The sequence below is a fragment of the Chrysochloris asiatica genome, unplaced genomic scaffold (genome assembly GCF_000296735.1).
Source record: "Chrysochloris asiatica unplaced genomic scaffold, ChrAsi1.0 scaffold00011, whole genome shotgun sequence".
In the NCBI taxonomy this organism is placed as follows: domain Eukaryota; kingdom Metazoa; phylum Chordata; class Mammalia; order Afrosoricida; family Chrysochloridae; genus Chrysochloris; species Chrysochloris asiatica.
In genome coordinates, this window is record NW_006408529.1 from 13519568 (window position 1) to 13539757 (window position 20190).

Genomic DNA, 20190 nt, shown 5'->3' on the forward strand with positions numbered 1-20190 from the left:
TGCTTGTGGGAAACTATGGAAGTATATTTACCAACAGGTAAATATATATATATATATATAAACTTTGCAAAAGGAAAAAAGGTAATTTCTACTAACAGTGGTATAGTAGCAAGTTTTCCCTGGCCATTGCATATATTCTTTGGTATCACTGGATTCCCTCTGGAGCCATGAAGACACCAGGAGGGATTGTGACTGGATTGGGTTTTCTACACGGTTACAGTTTGACAGCGTCTATATCTTGTTTTCTCAGCCTCTCTGCCAGCACTCTGTCCGTGTCTTCTGGGAGCAGCCTGGGCTCCCTGGCATCCAGTCGGGGATCTCTGAACACCTCTAGCAGAGGGTCACTTAACTCCCTCAGCTCCAGTGAGCTCTATTACAGCCAGGGTGATCACATAGACATGGATTATCAGTATAAACTGGACTTCCTTCTGCAAGAGAAAGGTGGCTACATTCCTTCCGGACCCATCACCACCATCCACGAAAACGAAGTGGTCAAGTCTCCCAGCCAGCCTGGCCAGAGTGACCCCTGTGGTGCGGCAGCCCCAGCCACCGGCCATACACCCCCACTGACTGAGGTCCCCAAGTCTGTGACATCCCTCTCCTCCAGATCGTCCCTTTCCTCCTTATCTCCTCCTGGCTCGCCCCTGGTTCTCGAAGGCGCATTTTCCGTGCCGTCTCCTGACACCCCTCTCCAGTTCACTGCTGACTTTGAAGACTGTGAATTGAGTAGCCATTTTGCAGACATTGGCCTTGGTGAAAATCAGATCTTGCTGGATTCTGATTCAGGAATAGCATCAAGGTCGTTTTTAGAGGAGAAGGACCTTAATGAATGTTCTAGGGAGCCGTTATATGAAGGAACTACAGGTAAGTGGAGACCTTTACTTTGCTGTATTCGCTCTTAATTATTTGAAGGAGGACAACTAGAGGGTTGCTTTTACCATACACAAAACAAAACAAAAGGTATGATCCTTCCTTTCTAATGTTTATTCCTTTTGGCCTCATTTAAAAAAGGGGGTTTTATTGATACACCTAGACAGTTTCCTTTATGAAAAATAGGCACTTTTCTTGGTTAATAGATTTAACCACTAAGTACCTGTCTGGTCACCCAGAAGCCCTCTGTGTGTGGCAGCTTACTGGGAATCTATTTTGTGAGCGTACCTCATGCTTCCAAATAGTCTTGTTCTGAAATACCAAGGTGAGGAAGAGGGCTTTCTTTTAAAGTTGGCCTAAAACAGATTAAAACCAAGGCAATTAGCATACCGGCTAATTAGTACCAGGGTTCAATGTTTAGATTGCACAGGGAATTCTATATAAATACAGTTTTTGTTTCATGCCAGACTCTTCCTTTTCTATCCTGTTAATTTAGAGAAGGCACATTCCCATGTGTAGTATTGTTCTGCCATCTCCTGGCCACATTATTAGTTGCAGGCTAAGGATGCCACAGCCTTTTTATTCAAAGTGACAGTCACATAGGGAACATAATTGTTTTAATAGATCATCTTTGGCAAATGATCATAGCTGTTGAAGGGTGGTGATAGGTCTGTCCTTGAGCTTCCTCGCGGTGAACTGTGAAGAAGTATCAGTGTCAGTACATGGGAGCCCTTTCAGATCTCTGTGGGTTGCTATGTGTACCTCTACATGGAAGATCTTCTTAGCATGGAAGATCTTCTTTAGCATCATTTTATTGCTGTTTGAAGAAGCATGTTTATTTTCTGTTGGTACTGCGAACTCTTAAGTATTAGTTGAGTGACCAGTGCAGATGTTTGAAGAGAGCTGTGAATCCAACTCGTTTCTGTAGTTTGCAACACTGAAGGCCCAGGGCAGCAGTAGGGAGCAGGAGGATATCTGTGTGAAGGATGCCCCTTCCTGGAGGGGAGCCAAAGCTACAGTACTGTGCTATGTGAAGAGTCAACCACAAAGCAAATAAGCACAGGGGTGAAGTTCACATAAGGCGCCATCAAACAGAAATCCATTTGGGGTTTCATGCTACCGGTGAGGGAGGAGTCGTATGCTGGGTCATGCACTCTGCCTCTGGGCCAGTCAGATTTGCACTCACCGCGGGGCCGCCAGTGTGACTGACTGCATTTGGTGAGCACGCTGCCCAGTATTTTACTGCTTGTTCCTCATCTGTCACATGCAACTGCTAACAGTATCTGCCCTGCAAGGTAATAGGAGGATTAATGCCATAATGCACGTGCAGCAGCTCACAGCGCCAGGCACTGGACTCTCAGTAAAGGCTCATTATCATTGCTTTCGTAGTCCCTAGAATGTGCACACATTGCACATGCACACAAATGCGAACTGAAAAGTTTGTAGACTCAAGCCTACCAAGAGGCTTCTCAGAAGAAAGGCTTGTTGATCTGTTTCCAAAACTCCAGGCACTGAAAAGCCTGCGCAGCTCAGTTCTACTCTGACACACAAGGCCGCCGGGTGTTGGAGTAGACTGACAAGCGCTGGTTGCTATTGTTACTGTATGATGATGACAGCAGTATGAACTCTGTATTTTTTCCGCCACTCATCCATCAGTTAGTCATACTGTGGTGACCTGCTTGTTGCTGTGATGCTGGAAGCTATGCCACCAGTTAGTTTAAATACCAGTAGGATCACCCATGGTAGACAGGTTTCAGTGGACCTTCAGATAAGACAGACTAGAAAGAAGGGGTGGCAGACTACTTCTGAATATTTAGCCACTGAAAGCCTTATGAATAGCAGTAGAACATTCTCAGGTACAGTGCTGGAAGATGAAAACCTAATGAACACTGTCAGAAACAGTGCCAGGAAATGAACCCTTCAGGTTGGAAGGCATTCAAAATATGATTGGGGAAGAGCTACCTCCTCAAATAAGCATTGACCCTGATGACACAAATGGAGTAAAGATTTTAGGGCCTTTATTTGCTGATAGGAGTCCTGGTGTAGCACTGTGAGCTAATGCGTCAGACTGCAAAGTCGTTTGAACTGTGAAAAGTCAGTGGTTCAGGCTCACCAGTGGCTCCTTGGAAACCCTACATAGGATCGCTATATGGGTCAGAATCTACGCTACAACAGCAATTTGCTGATGGGAGAGCAGAATGAGGAGATACAGCAGCTAATAATTGGAACATTACTTTGACTTGCAGTATTGAAGATTTCTGTTGGCAAAATATAGAAAGATCCAGAAAGAATCAAAAGAAGACGGTAGGACTACACAGTTACTGTACCAAAAAGTAGCATATGATCAAGAACCAGTGATACTGAAGGAAGAAGTCCAAGCTGCTCTGAAGGCGTTGGCAAAAAGCAAGGCTCTTGAAATTGATGGAATACAAATTGAAATCTTTCAACACTGATGCAGCACTGGAGGCACTCACTGATCTAAGCCAAAATTTGGAAGGCAGATACCTGGACAACCGACTTGGTGTGCCCATTCCAAAGAGAGATGACCTAATGGTACCTGGAAATCAGCAAACAGTATCATTATTACAGGCAATTAAAAATTTTCTGAAAATGATTCAGAAAGGCTTGGAATAATACACCAACAGAAAACTGCCAAACTCTAGTCGATTCAGAAAAGGACATGGACCTTGGCTGAAAGAGAATACCAGAAAGAAGTTTACTTGTGCTTTTTTTTTTTTTTTTTTTTATTATGCAAAGGCTTTTGCCTGTGTAGATCATGACAAGCTATGGATAACATTGCTGAGAATGGGTATTCCAGAACACTTCATGTACACAAATCAAAAGGCAGTTGTTGGAACAGAACAAGAGGATAGCGAATGGTGTAGAATCAGGAAAGGGTGTGTCAGGATTATATCCATTCACCCAACTTCTTCAATCTGTATTCTAAACTGATAATTTGAGAAGCTGGAGCATATGAAGGAAGAACATAGCATCAGGATTGGAGGAAGACTTATTAACAACCTGCAATATGCAGATGATACAGCCCTGCTTGCTGAAAGTGGAGAGTACTTAAAATACTTACTGATGAAGATCAAGGACGATAGCCTTCAGTATGGATTGTACCTCAATATAAAGAAAACAAAAATCTCCACAACTGCACTGATAAGTAACATTGTTATAAATGGAGAAAAGATTGAAGTTGTCAAAGACTTCATTTTACTTGGATCCACAATCAACACTCATGGAAGCAGTGGTCAAAAAATGAAATGATGTATTGAATTAGGCAAATCTGCAGCACAGGATCGCTTTAAAGCATTCAGGAGCAAAGATAGCAATTGAAGACTGAAGTGCATCTGACTCAATGTATAGTATAGTATTTTCAGTTATTTCATATGCATGTGAAAGTTGGATAATGAGTAAGGAAGACCATAGAAGAATTGATAGGTTTGAATTCTGGTGTTGGAAAAGAATATTAAAATACCATGGACTATCAGACAGACAAACAAATCTATATTAGAAGAAGTACAGCCTGAATGCTCCTTAGGAGCAAGGATGGCGAGAGTTAATCTCTCATCCATTAGACATATCGGGGGGAGTAATCCCTGGAGAAGGATATTATGCTTGGTAAAGTGGAGGGTCGGTCAGCAGCAAAGAGGAAGACCTCCAAGGAGATGGATTGGCACAGTGGCAGCAGCAATGAGACAAAGCATAACAATAATAGAATTGTACAGGACTGGTTAGTATTTTGTTCTGTTATGCATTGGGTCATTATGAGTTGGAACCAATTCGACGGCACCAAACAACATCAAACACACTTCTTATCACAAACCATTAAGATCAATGAAAGCAAGAAAGAGCAAGACAGAAGACAGTGGTATGTTTCTGGTGCCATTCATTCTTCTGTGCTTTGGACTTGAAGGATTTATATTGAGTGTTTCAGGTTGTTTTTTGTACTTCATGTATTTGTAGTGTTCTTTAGTGACCATGTCTCAACAATCAGTCAATTCAGAGAAACCAATAAGTGAGGCCAGGTGCGGGAGAGGAGGGTGGCTCAGTGAGACGATAAACCCCTGTTGCATTGCCTAAGGCCCCCTACCCTTCATGATTCTTTGCTTTGTCATTGTTGCCTAGCTGTTGGCACTGAGTCTGCTTCAGAATCTGCCCAGTATATCTGTGACTGGAAGCTAGTGTCTGTGAAGCTTCCATGAGATACGTTTCAACTTTCTATGTTAGAAAGTTAAACTATAATATGGTCTCTTAGAAAACTGCCACTAGAAGGCACACAAAAGGAAAATACACCCAATAGCCTTGTTTGCCAATAACACTGTTCCATATGTGAAAAGACTGAATTCTCTTCCACTCCCTGATGCCTGCTCTCTTCACACTGAGGCGGTGGCTTCTGGTCAGTGACACTGTTCATGTCCTTCAGTGCTCTAGAGTCTTAAGCAGGCAAAGCCGAGTTCCTTTTACATCCATTTTGCTCTCCAGCACCAATCCCTGCAGGATGACAGACACCAAGTTGGAATAACTACGAAGTCCTTTCACAGTCGGTCTCTGTCATTGTCAAAGTCAATTTCAGGCTGCTGTGGTTATTCCTGGGGGTAATCAATAAATCATGTCATCACCTTCACCCCTCACAAAGAGGCCTGGGTGGGGAGAAGGCACTTCATCATCAAGGGGAAAGCATTCCCACTGCCAGAAATAAAAGGGAAAATGTAGCAATCAATCCTGTAATCTGAAGTCTTAAAACTTAAACATCTTAACAAGATGTAAAGTCACAACTCAGAAGGGGGGTAAAATGCATACCAACACCGATCCAGCTCGCTCACTCAAGGATGAAAGAACTCCACAGGCTTGCAGCTTATTACAGTATGGAACACAGCTTTAGATGAATGCTCCTTGCTCACTGCAGGATGCTGGCGTATGAATATGAGTTAGAGATAAAAGTTAAGTAGTAGTTGGTGCTAAGAACTCGGTAGCACAATAGTTTTTTTAAAATGTTATTAGCTTGTGCAGAATTTCTGTAAGTCAAAGATCCTTCTTTAATTTCTATTAAAGTAGTAGTATAGAAGATGTAAAATGTGGCCTGTGGAGAGAAGGGGAAAGCAAAGAGGTGAAAACCATTCTTGCTATTGAGTAGCTAGAAACTCTCTGCCATAGAAATATTTCTAACACTTGAGGGAGGCAGGTAGTTTCCCACACTTGGTCATCGAGTCAGCTCTGACCTGTGGCAGCTCCATGTGCGTCAGAGGAAAGCTCTGCTTCACAAGATGATCACTGGCTGATTTGGGGAAGTGGATCATTGGGTCTTTTTTACCAAGGCACCTCTGGGTAGACTGAAACCTACAGCCTTTTAGTTAGCAGCTGAGCACACACCCAGGGACTTCGAAATTCATGGTAACTGCAGTGAATGCTTAGAAGAGATAGGCAAAAGGTCAATGAGAATTTGGGTCTTTTATCCCATCCCCTAAAATAACTCAGGACAAAGTAGAAAATGGTTGAAATGATCATCTGGGTAAGTTCAGTTCCATAACTACTGGTGTCCCAAGAATCTTCATAGTCATAATGCTTTGAATTGTCCCCATCTGTTGGTTTTGGCAGTAACTTCCGTCAGTTTTTAAGTGGTATTTATTTTGTATTTCTTGTGTACAAACTATGTATTTTATACTTAACTTTTCCTAGTAAGGAATCCTAATTAGTGGTATTACTCTCCCTCCTTAGATGTGGAAAAAAGTTTACCAAGAAGAAGAGCAATCCATTTGCTTGGAGAGAAAACAGCTTGTGTGTCTGCTGCTGTGTCTGATGAGTCTGTGGCTGGAGACAGTGGGGTCTATGAAGCTTTCGTGAAACAGTAAGGACTGGGCAGGCAGTTGCCCTGTACCTCCTCATTGCCCCACCCGAGACCTAACATAGTATGAATGCATTGTTACCATTTGTCCATTCCCTGTAGTAGTCGGGGCATTAGCCATTAAAGACATGGTATGGCCAAAAACTTCAGTCTCCCCAAACCATCCCATCAGCCAGGGAAATTAAATAGAGATCAGTGGTCTTGAGTTTGACGGATGTGTTGGTGTGGTCAGTCAGTGCCTGTTTGGAACATGACAATTCTCATGTGTATTTCTGAAAACCTGGACTACGTGTAGTTACTAGAAGTGTGGTGTACCGTCATAAAGCCCAGGGCCATCAGGCAACAGAAGTTTTTCCCTGAAGGCTCAGAGGCAGACCCCTCTGACAAATCTGAACAAAGTACCTCTCATAGTAAGTTTTTATCAGTGGTATTGCCACCAGGGATGTATTAGGTGTGATATTTGTTCAGGTTTTATTTCAAAATCATTAAATGGTCAATAGTAATTAATCATAGCAGTCACTATCTGTGTTAGTAATCTGTTTTCGTCCTCCCTGCCCCTAGGCCTAGTGAAGTTGAAGACATTGCATACAGTGAAGAGGAGGGTACCATTGTGGAGACTGCCCAGGTGCAGATTGGACTCAGGTAAAGAGTCTGCATGGGGCTGGCGGGGGGAAGACATTCTAGAATACTTACACAGTGAGGGTGGACTGTGGCCATTCCTTCTTTCATTCAGTTTGTCTTTTGACAGATACGATGCAAAAAATTCAAGTTTCATGGTGATTATAGCACAACTCCGAAATCTTCAGGCCTTCTTGATACCTCACACACTAAAAGTGTAAGTAAAACCAGTGAGCAACAAATTGAGCAACTTAAAAATTTCCATGCAAAATAAGTTTATATGGTAATCAAGAAATTTATCAAAATACAACCATGGAAAAGACGCAACAGGACTAATCATATATGTACATATATAGAAATCAACAGAATGTAAAGATGAAAAGGAAAATATGAAAAAAGCACATTAGATTTTGGTCCTTATTCAATTTGCTAAGAAGGGTAACCAAGTCTTTTTACCCACTAACTTTGCATTAGGCAGTGTGGGGGCCTGGTTGCTTGAAATATGACTCAACTTTTTGTTATTGCTTAATTGTTACTACTTTTGTCTTAGAAATTTTACAATGAATGTAGTCATTCATTACATTTTATTTATCAATGCAGCATTGCCAATCTGGCATCTTTCTGTGCTACATGTAAATGTGTATTTATCAGCAAACCTTCTTTTCCCTGTGATCAGTAATTTAAGTGATTTTACTTTCTCAAGCCAAGAATCCCAACAAAGTGATGGCATAATTCTACACAGCCCAGGACTGTGCTTAAGGACTGTTTGTTTCCTAACATATTCCTAGAGATATTTTCCTCCCTTTACCATGGCACTTTCTGGAGTCAGAGTTTCAGAGACTTGCTTAAGGGTCCATGGCTGGAAATTGATATAAAGAAGCCAGAGGTACACTTGGCACCTCTGACTTAGACTCTAGAATCTGTAAGTCCACCCTGCATTTAAACTTCATTGTAAGAGTTGGGTCTAAATAGCAGGTTTAATGTGACATTTGTTGTTGCTAAATGCTATTGCGACAGTTCCGACTCAGTGACTGTGTGTCGGGTTTCCAAGGAGCAGCTGGTGGTTTGAAGTGTCAGCCTTTTGGTTAACAGTCCAGTGCTAATCCTACAGTATCACAGCAGGACACCTGAATATGGCAGTAGAAAGGACATGAGAAAGAGCTCGTGGAAGGTGATGCCCAGATCTTCACCCAGCCAGGTGGATGTTTTCCTTAATGACATTCCTCAGTTGAAAGGGACTTTTAAAGGAATCAATGCAATAGTTAATGAATGTTTTCCCTTCACATTCACTTTTTAAGTTCACAGTGTAATAGTCCAAGAATTGTCATCGTAAAGGAAACGTGATCTAGAAACAAAATAGCTAGATTTAGATTATTTACTAGGGATAGAAGAATAGAGCTAGTGGATGTCTATGTTTTGATGATTGTAGAAACTGGAGGGAAGTGAAGTAGCATTCCTTGGAAGGCCTCCTGGGATCAAGTCATGGGAGGAGCTACCTAATGGAGAGGAGGACAGTAAAGAGAGAAAGTGTGAGGGAACATGGTTGGAACACCTGTTTCCTAGAATGGAACTTAAAAATACCAGCCATCAACATTCAGGGAAGACTGGCCTGATTATATAGTATTAATTTGTGACTGCTCCCTACCAATGAATATGCTGTTATATTGGAGAGTGATGTTGACAACCTTTTAGTAAAGGTTTCTGTGGCATAACAGGGAGGAGACAGGTCTAGTAAGGACAAAATGTATGAATAGTGAGAGGAAACTTGAAAAAGTGCAGGAGAAAACTACCAAGTGACCCAAGAGTACATGTGTAATATTGTGAGGGCAAACCGACCCAAATGCTCTGCTGCCACCACATCAGCATAGTCACTTACCTCGGTGCCCTCAGAGGTATGGGTGTGGTCCAGTAGTCATACTCAGCCCAACCTGGGTCCACAGAATTCTCTGTTGTCTATATATAACTCTCTGAATATGCCAGAGATCAAAGCAACGTTTTCTTTTCTCAGTCAAAAACACTTGACCTAAATAGTGACACAGCTAGAACTGACAACCTAGTCAAATACCCTTTAATAACTCAGCCTTTCACAACTGAAGTCTTGATTATTAATTACGGTGAACAGAGTTTATGTTTCAGCTGGTTGGCTGCAACCATAATGTTTCCGTAGCAGCTCAAGGCGACCACTGCAGCAGAATGAGAGGAAAAGTACTTTTCTTATGCCTTTGAATCTAAACTATTTAAAACCTTGTTTGTTTGTTTTAAACCTGGGAAACATGTAAGCTCCCTGAAATGGTTAATCCCCTGGTGACAGTAAAACTGAAGGCCAGAAAGACAGAAAATCCCTTCCATTCTGACTCTCTAATATGCTGGCGTTTATAACAGAACAAAACACTGCCCTGCATCGCCCTTGTAACCGTTGGCAGTGTTGGGACCTATTATTGCAGCCTGTGTGTGTGTCAGTCCATCTTGTTACAGATCTCCTTGGTTTGTGCTGATCCTCTACCTTGATCCAAGCCTGGTAACCTTCTCCTGGGACTGATGCCTCCTGATAACATGTCCAAAGTATGTGAGATGACATCTCACCATCCTCACTTCCAAGGGGTATTCTGGCTCTACAAGAACACCTCAGAGATAATAGCGGTTTGCTTCCAGTCTACTGCAATAAAGCCAATTTTGCAATAAAGGGAGTCACACCAAGTTTTTTATTTCCCAGTGCAGATAGAAGTTACATGGTCTGTTAAGTATGCAATAGCATTATGAAAACTTTGAAATATTATGAAAATTAGCAAAATATGACACAGAGACACAAAGTGAGCACATGCTGTTGGAAAAATATCCCCGACAGACTTGCCTGATTGCAAGGTTGCCACAGACCTTCAATTTATAAAAACAAAACACAGCATCTGAGAAGCACAATTAAACAGGATATGACTGTACTTCTTCCAAAACAGATTTGTTTATGCATATTCAATATTCCTCTCCAACACCATCATCCTAAAGCATCAATTCTTCCTTGGTCTTCTTTATTCACTGTCCAGCTTTTGCTTGCATCTGAGTTGATTTCAAAAACTATGGCAAGCTTGGGTCAAGCACACCTTAATTTTAAAGTGACATCTTTGCTTCTGATCACTTTTAAAGAGGTCTTTTGCAACAGATTTGCCCAGTGCCGTACATCATTTGTTTTCTTGATTGTTGCTCTCCTGGGCATTGACTATGGATCCAAGTAAATTGAAATCCTTAACAACTTCAATATTTTCTGTGTTTTATCAGGATATTGTGTATGGATTCAGAAGTGAGGATTTTTTGTTTTCTTTATGTAAAGGTATAATCTATAGTGATGACTTTAGTCTACAATATTCATCAATAAGTGCTTTAAGTATTCTTGACTTTCAGCAAACAAGGTTGTGTCATCTGCATGTCACAGGTTGTTTCATTCCTTCAATCTTGATCTTCTTCCTATAGTCAGCTTCTAAATATTTTGCTGATAATACAGATTGAATAACTATGGTGAAAGGATATAACTCTGATACATTTTAAGATTTTTAACCATTCAGTAACTCCTTGTTCTGTTCTAAAGACTACCTTTTGGTCTATGTATAGGCTCTACATGAGCACAATTAAGTGCTCTGAAATTTCCATTCTTTGCTATGTTATTCATAATTTGCATAGCCAATAAGATCCAGGGAATCTTTAGCCACGATTCATCAGACATCAGCAGTGATAACACTCATTCCATGAACTCTTCTGAATCAGGCAGTTCTTTGTCACTGTAATCCTTCAACTGTTCTTGAATTACCTTCAACAAAGTTTTACTCATGTGTGATTAATGATGTTGTTTGATTATTTCCACACTGTGTTGGATTATTTTTCTTTGGAATGGGCACAAATATGGATCTCTTCCAGTTGGCCAGGAAATGTCTTCCAAACGTCTTTGGCATAGAAGAGTGAGTACTTCCAGTGTTGCATCTGTTGGTTGAAAAACCTCAATAAGTAGTCTGTCATTTCCTAGAGCCTTGTTTTTTCCAGTGCTGTAGTACATCTTGGACTTCTTCCTCCACTACTGTTGGTGCTTAATCATGTGCTCCTTCCTGAAGTGGTTGTACATTGACTAACTCTTTTTGGTACAGTAAGGCGTATAAGGTGTATTCCTTATATCTTTTTTTGAGGTTTTCTGTGTCATTCAATATTTTGCCCAGATAATTCTTTCATTTGCAACTCAAGGCTTGAATTCTTCTCTGTCAACCTGTGAAATCTTCTGTTCAGCTCTTTTAGTTCACTTGTTCTTCCATTTGCTTTAACCCTTGTCTGTTCAAGAACAAGTTTCAGAGTCTCTTCTGACATTCATTTTGGTCTTTTCTTTGTTTTCGGTCTTTTTAATGATCTTTTGCTCTAGTATACTCTGTAATATACTTCTCCTTTATTGCTTTTACATGAAGGGAGCAAAAATAAGATTTTCTACCACAGAATCTATAGCCTCCCAGGGGGAGTGATCTGTGCCCTAGGAAGGCTCTTAAAACAGTAGTGACCAGGCATCCACGAAGTTTTGAATGTTAAGTCTCTGTAATAATGTTGATATAAAATATAGGGATGTATGACAATCCTCAATTCTGCATTGTAATTTAGAAAAATGACTTTAACAGTACATCAACAGGGAACTGCCAGAGGTTCAAGCAAGATTCAGACAAGGACTTGGAATGTGGGCTATAATTGTGGATGGCAAGTGGATCTTGGCTGAAAGCAGAGAATACCACATTGACTTTGCAAAGGCTTTCGACTGTGTGGATCATGAAAAGCTATGGGTGTCATTGCAAAGAATGGGTATTCCAGAACATTTAATTTTGCTCTTAAGGAACCTACCTGTGTATAGAGCAAGAGATAGTCGTTGGAACAGAATAAGGGGATACAGAATGGTTTAAAATCAGAAAGGTGTGCTCCAGGGTTGTATTTTTCACCATATTTATTCAGTCTGTATGCTGAGCAAATAATCTGAAAAGCTAGATTATATAGATTATATATTATATTACAAGAAAAATGTTGCATCAGGATTGGAGGAAGTCTCATTAACAACCTGCTTTATATAGATGATACAGCTTTGCTTGCTTAAAAGCAAGGAGGACTTAAAATGCTTGCTGATGAAGATCAAAGACCACAACTTTCCCTATGGGGTATACCTCAATATATAAAGAAAACAAAAATCCTTACCACTAGACTAGCAAATTTTGTTGTTGTTAAGTGGTGGAGAAAAGGTTGAAGTTGTCAAAGACTTCATTTTACTTGGATCCACTCTCAGCACTCATGGAAGCAGCAGTTTAGAAATCAGATGTGTTCAAGAGCAAAGATGTCAGTTTGAGTACAAAGGTGGGCCTGACCCAAGCCATGGTGTTATCGGTAGCCTCATTTATATGAGAAAGGTAGACCTTAAAATAAGGAAGCCCTTAAGAGAATTGATACATTAGACTTACGGTGTCGAAGAAGAATACTAGAAGTACCACAGACTGCCAGAGCAACAAACAAAATCTGTGTTGGAAGATGTACAGCCAGCTGTTCCTTAGAAGCCAGGATGGGGAGACTCCGTCTCTCACACTTTGGACATGGCAGGAAGGACCAGCCCCAGGAGAAAGACATTATGCTTGGTAAAGTGAAGAGTTAGCTAAATGGATTGGTGCAGTGGCAGCAATAATAGGCTCAAGTGTAACAGCAATTGTGAGGATGGCACAGGACTGGGCAGTGTTTCGTTCTGTTGTACGTAGGGTCGCCATGCACTGGAACTGCCTTAAAGACACCTAACAACAACAACAACAACAGCATAGTTGGAGAAAGGTCACCTTTAGCATTTAAGTTAGACAAGCCTGGGAAGGAAGGTGGGAGACATTTAGTGAGTGAGCGCTTTCTGGGATTTATAGTATGTGCTTCAGATGAGGAATTATGAGACATTATTGGTTTTCTGTAGCAGTATCCTTTGAACTTTGCAAAGTATAAGACTTAATAGTTTGTTGTATCTGAGGCTTCTAAAATGCTAGGCAATTATATTTTTGAACTGTTACTTCATCTATGTGAAATTTTCTTAACAATATGCTACTCGATCTTTTTTGCTAGTAGGAGAATGCGTTGTATTCCTGGGAAAATACCATCCTCATGTCTCATTTAATACTTCAGTGTAGATTCTTTGGCATATCATCAGTATATACTTAGTATGTTCCTATTCTCCCAGGCTCAGATGTCTCTGTTTTAGAATTGGCTACGCCTGGGGGCAAGTGGGTTTTTAAAGTTGTTCTCCCCATTGCCTTTCTTCTTGACTGCCCCATCTTGGGCCTTTGCTGCAGCCCTGTGGTGGACTTCAGGCAGCACTGAGTGGAAGCAGGGCCTTTGTCTGCTCAGTGGTTCAGCCAGCACACAGGGCTCAGCAGAGCCTCTCTCTGCAGCTGAGCCTGGATCCGTTGGAGCAGCACAGCTTTAGGTTGACAATGTACTCCACGTTTCCTTGTGTTTCTCACTCTGTAGATAATTTCAAACGATAACTGTGAATTCAGTATAATTGAGGTTTCTGCAAAATGCATTTTACTCTTGTTCTTTGCAGCTATTTTAGGGTTGCTGTACTTCCCTCCTCAACTGATGTCAGCTGTCTGTTCAGAACAAAAGTCCACCCAGCCACAGAATCCATTCTATTCAATGATGTGTTCAGAGTGGCTATTTCCCAAACGGCCTTACAACAGAAGACGCTGAGAGTCGACCTTTGCTCTGTCACTACACACCGAAGGGAAGAATGCCTGGTAGGATTTTTCATAATTACCATTACTAAATAACACTTATTATTGTATGTTCTGAGAATATATTTTGTAGTTGCTATTTTCTCAGCCCTGCAAGCACTACTAATCTGCAGAGTGCCTCAGCACATAGCAAATAGTTGTTTCATTTTTTTCTGTAATATTGATTTCTGTTCTTCCTTCTGTTTAAAATCTGCTTATAAATTCTGAATTTCTTTAAAAGATACTTTCCATTTCTACTCTTTGTCTAAAGAAAGGCGTTTACCTCTGTTATGACTGTCACTTACAGAATGAATGTGCTTCTGACTCCCAATGCTAAGCATTGTGCTGAGTACATTGTTTATATTGTCTCATTTAATCCTCACGACAGTCTTATGAAAGGTATGGGAAAGGTGTGATTATCCCGTTTTTAGATTAAAAACTGCCTGAGAGGTAGTGGTGTGTCCCTGAATGATGGACTAGTGAATGATAGAGCCAGATAAAAAAGACATCGCACACATGGGTCACTGCTGCACATGTAGCTGTAGCAAGAGTCTGCATCTGGAGCTCTTTTATTGAGCTCTTTGCCATCCCACCACCATGCTGGGACAGCTCCTAGAAGATGTGGTGCTGTTTAAAGCGGTATGGTATTTACATGCAAAAAGTAGGAGTCTATATAGACATAATGAGTTAACATATACATAATAACCAGAAAAATGACGTAATGGGTTTAAAGGTCAGGTCCTAGAGGAGTCCATGTTTTCAAAAGTAAGGTGGGTCTCTTACTTGAGTTTTTCTTCTCATTAGTGCATTAGGAATCACAGAAATGTGCGTATTTCATGATGAACACTGTTTAAAAAGGTGGTGGTTTTCTTAGTAAATTTTTCTTTTCTTTGAAAAGAATGTTTGGTAATATTGTCTGACAGTAATTAAAGTTAGATAACAGAAAGTATAATAGACTTGTTTGTTCAGTGCCATCAAATCAGTTCTGACTCATAGCAACCCTGTGTACAACATAAAGGAACACTGCCCAGTCCTGCGCAACCTTCTCAATTATTGTTATGTTTGAGTGCATTGTTGCAGCCACTGTGTCAATCCATGTCACTGAGAGTCTTCCGCTCTTTTTCCTGACCCTCCACTTTACCAAGCATGATATCCTTCTCCAGGGACTGGTCCATCTTGGTAACAAGGTCAAAGTATATGAGCAAACTGACCAACCTCACTTGCTACACTTGCTAGATTGGCAGATATTGTGTCAAAAAGTCTTATGAAGTTGAATAAATAATAATACTGATTTTACCTGTGAAATAGTTAACTTTAGATTTATGACTTGCTTGGATCCACTTTCATCACTCATGAAAGCAGCAGTCAAGAAATCAAATGACGTATTGCATTAGACAAATCTGTTGCACATCACCTCTTTAAAGTGTTCAATAGCAAAGTCAGTTTGAGGACTAGTCAGGGCCTGACCTAAGCAATAGTATTTTCAGTAACCTCATATGCATGTCAGAGTTGAAAACTGAATAAGGTAGAGCATACAAGAATTAATGCATTTGAATTATGGTATTGGAGAAGAATATGAAAAGTACCGTGTACTGTTAGAAGAACAAACAAATCTGTGTTGGAAGAAGTACAGCCTGAATGCTTCTTAGAAACCAGGATGGCCAGACTTCCTCAATCGTACTAAGAACATATTGTCATCAGGGTCAGCAAAAATGAGGATGACCCCCCCAACATCATGGACTGACACGGCAGCAGTGGGCTCAAGCGTAACAGCAATTGTGAGGGTGACACGGGACCAGGCAGTGTTTCGTTCTGTTGTATATAGGGTTGCTCTGAGTCAGAACTGATTCTATGGCACCTTAACAGCAACAGGATGTGGTGCTGTAGGATAAGCACTGAACTGCTTACTGCAAGGTTGGTGGTTCAAAGCCCCCAGCTGCTCCTTGGAAACCTTATACAGGACACTCTGAGCTGGAACCAACTCTTAGCAATGACAACAACAGGTTTAAAAAAAATTTTTTTTTAATCAATAGATAAAGATCTGGATTGTCAAAAAGAAAATATGTAGTTTTAAGATGTACATTATTGATAGCCTTTTTTAAAACAATGCTGTTTAATTTAGGTTCTGACTAAAGTGTGTGATTTGGTACACCATGAAAACCTTTCGCTTTTACTTTTTAACATTTCACAAAAAGAAGAAAGTTTATCCAATGGTTCACAACGAACCAAAGTGCACTAGTTTTCTTGTCTCCACCTCCAATTCCCAAACCACCCAGTGGATAATGGAGTTTTGTTTTTGTTTTCATTTTTTTAATAATAAAAGTCACTCTAATGGACATGGTGCCCTAGGATAAGCACTCAACGTCAAGGTTGGTTTGAACCACAAGGTCGACAGCTCAAACTCACCAGCCGCTCCTTAGAAACCCTATACAGGGTCAATATGACTAGTAACTGACTCAACGGCACTTAACAACAATAACAACAACAAATCTAACGGTCGACTTTTAGATTGGTGATTATTTTTTATGTTATAATGCTTGAAAACACAAGGTATCTCTGAGCTTCTAAAAATTTACCAGTGCTTTATTTCATGAGTAATTTTACCCTGAGACAAGCTCATCTATTAATTCTAATTTAAATATTTTATTTTCTCTCTTTTGTGTTTTGTTGTTTTGCTGTTTTCTCTCCTTTCACATAGGCTGGAACTCAGATCAGCTTGGCCGATTTACCATTTTCCAATGAGATTTTCACTCTGTGGTATAATTTACTTCCTTCAAAACAAATGCCATGCACGCAGAATGAAGGTGAAAATGAAGACTCAGTGTTTCAGCCAAACCAGCCATCTGTAGAGGCTGTAGACTTGGTGAGTCAAACTATAGAAAAATGACATTAAAATTTAATAAAATAACGTAAAATTTAGAATACCATGATACCAATTTACTTTAATTCACTCTCTCTATCCTTCCTGTTTTTCCTCCCTGTGTTTCTTTCTCAGAGCTTCTCTAAAAAATAAAAGTTAAAAAAAAAAAAAGAGGTAATTTTCAGCTTTGTTTCAAGAATGGTTTATAAAAGGATCCCTCTTTTCTGTTCAGACTTCCTTTCATAAAAATAATTGATGTGGAGACATCATTGTGTTAAGTAACCATGGCCAACCTTCTGATTTAACTTTATATTTTCAGACATTTTCTTCACATATTTGATTGCTGTGTCAAGCTGTATATTTGGAACTCATATTTTATAAATGTGCTATTATTAATGCTAAATAGTATCATAGCTTTCTATTTATAATGTCAATATTCATAAATATTTTCTACTAAAAATTTTTTGACAAACAGCAGTTGTTCTTCGGTACTTCAAAAACATTTTAGAGGCCATTGCTGATACTGCATTCATGGCCATCATTACTGAATGAGTTCAGGTTTATTATTCTAAATTATCTGTGAGGGAAGAGTTTATTAAGCAAAAGTCAGATAATTAAGCTATAGTGCTTTGAAAGATCATTTACTATGTGCAAGAAATTGCAGTGGACCATGTGGAAAGGGGAGCAGTGTCAGTAGAGCTTACATTATTACATGGCCAGTTGAGTGTTAAATAAGGCACACAAGATGATGAAATATGATTTCTACTTTAAGGATGCTTTTTATAATATTCACTGTCTGTATGTCTTTATTGCAGTGTAATTCACATACTGCATACAGACTGTAATTCATACAGTTCACCCATTTAAAGTACACAATTCAGTGGTTTTTAGTACATTCACAAATTGTGCAGTCATCCCACAAACTGGATTTTAGAACATTTTCATCATCCCCAAAAGAAACCCCGTATCCATTAGCAATCACTTCATAGTCTCCCCACAACCTCCTACCCCAAACCATAGCTTTATTCTATCACTATAAATCTACCCTTTATTCTATCTCTATAAATTTGCTTATTCTGGGCTTTTTATGTACATAGACTAAAACACTAGGCAAAAACTAGTCTTTCTATCATAAATTTGCTTTTTCTAGGCATTTCATATAAATAGAAAAATACAATATATGTTCTTTTAAGACTTGCCTTCTTTTAATTAACAATGTTTTTAAGGTTCATCTGTATTGTAGTATATGTCTGTACATCAGTTCTTTTCCTGCAGAATAGTATTCTGTTGTATGGATAATGCCCCATTTTGTTTGTCCATTTACTGTTGGTGGGCATTTAAGTTATTTCTCCTTTTTATTATAAATAATGCTTCTCTGAACATTTGTGTACAAATTTTGTTTTAACATGTTTTCATTTATTTTGGGTATTTACATAGGTATTTACATGGTCATGTAGTAACTATGTCTAACATTTGCAACTGTCAAATTATTTTCCAAAATGATTACATCACCATTTTATGTTGTCACCACCAAAGTTCCAGTTTCTGCATATCCTCAGCAGGCCATTTTACTGGAAATGAAGTGGTAGGTAGCTCACTGTGGCTTTGACTTGCATTTCCCTATTAACTAATGAAGTCCTGGTGTGGGCTGTGTATTAATGTGCTGGACTGTAAAGTCGGTTTGAACCGCAAGGTCGGAGGTTCAAGCTCACCAGCTACTCCTCAGAAACCCTATATGGGGTCACTATGGGTTGGAGCCAACTCTGCAGTACTTAACAACAACAACAGTAGCTAATAAGGTGTCCTGGTATGGCACTGTAGGATAAGCACTGGACCATGAGATCAGTTTGAACCGCAAGGTTGGCAATTATTTACAAGGTCACTGTTAGTCAGAACTGACTTGACAGCACTTAACAACAACAGTAACTAATGAGGGTCCTGGTGTGGCACTGTAGGATAAGCATTGGACCTCAAGGTCAGTGTCAAACTCACCAGTTGCTCCTTGGAAACTCTATACAGGGTCTCTGTGAGTCGGAACTGACTCAATGGCACTTAACGACAAAAACAATAACTAATGAGGTTAAACATGTTTTTGTGTACGTATTTGGCCATTAGGGAGCACGATGGCATAGGAAAAACCACTGAATTGTGAACCACAAGGTCGGTGTTTGGTGCATACCAGTTGTCCCACAGGAGAAAGATGAGGCTTTCAACTCCTGCAAAAGATTTTAAACGCCCCAGAAACCTTACACAAGTTTTCTGTGCATTGAAACCAAGTCCACGGCACTTAACAACATTTGGCAGTTAGTATATCTTTTTTTGGAGACATGTCTATTTAGATCTTTATTGCTGAGTTATGAGTTATTTGTGTGTTCTGGATAGAAATCCCTTATCAGATAAATAATGTGGAAATGTTTTCTTTCATTCTGTCTTGTCTTTTAATTTTCTACATGGTTTCATTTGTAATACAAACATTTGAAATTTTCAAGTTCAATTTATTTATTTTTTTGTTGCTTACATTTTTGGTGTCCTATTTAAGAAGGCTTTACCTAACCAAGCGTAAATTGGGAGAATGAAGATTTGCTGCTGTGTTTTCTTCTAATAATTTTATAGCTTCATTTTATATTTAGGTCTCTATTTTAAATTTATTTTTTTATGTGTGGTTTGGGAAAGGGATTCAACTTTATTCTTTTACATATGACAATCTAGTTGTCCCAGCATTGTGGAAAAAAATGTTCTCTCCCCTGTTGGATTGTCTTGGCACATCTGACAAAAATCACTTGACTGTAAATGTGTGTTTCTATACTCTAAATTATCTTCCATTAATCTCTGTGTCTGTAGTCCTGGTATGGTACTGTGGGCTAATGTGCTGGACTGCAAAGTCTGTTTGAACTGCAAGGTTGGTGGTTCAAGCTCACCAGCCATTCCTTGGAAACCTTAATACAGTGTCACTGTGGGTCGGAACCAACTCGATGGCACTTAACAACAACAACAGTCTATCTTAATTAAGTCTATATTGGAGAACAAACAAGATGGTAGATCAGGTGGGTGTGTACCAAAGAGCTCCACCAACAACACAGAATACCCGACCAAGCAGGCTCAGGGGCTGGTCCCAGAACTCTGAACTACATGTAAAGGAATATTTAGAAGGTTGGAAGGCTCACAGCTGGGGAATTTGTGGCAAAGCAAGAAATCTATTGCTTTCTAGTCCAGGACGCTCAACTGCTCCAGGAGCCGCCACCTTGGAT

The 20190-nt window shown here is 39.9% G+C and overlaps 1 protein-coding gene across 1 annotated transcript in view; it reads left to right on the forward strand.

The window, feature by feature from the left end:
• WWC2 (WW and C2 domain containing 2) overlaps positions 1–20190 on the forward strand; it is a 323966-nt gene that overhangs the window by 237991 nt on the left and 65785 nt on the right. The window contains exons 11-16 of the mRNA XM_006834501.1: positions 251–864; positions 6592–6721; positions 7280–7360; positions 7467–7553; positions 13914–14106; positions 16781–16945. Coding sequence (XP_006834564.1) covers positions 251–864; positions 6592–6721; positions 7280–7360; positions 7467–7553; positions 13914–14106; positions 16781–16945 — 1270 coding nt within the window. The remainder of the gene's footprint in view (positions 1–250; positions 865–6591; positions 6722–7279; positions 7361–7466; positions 7554–13913; positions 14107–16780; positions 16946–20190) is intronic.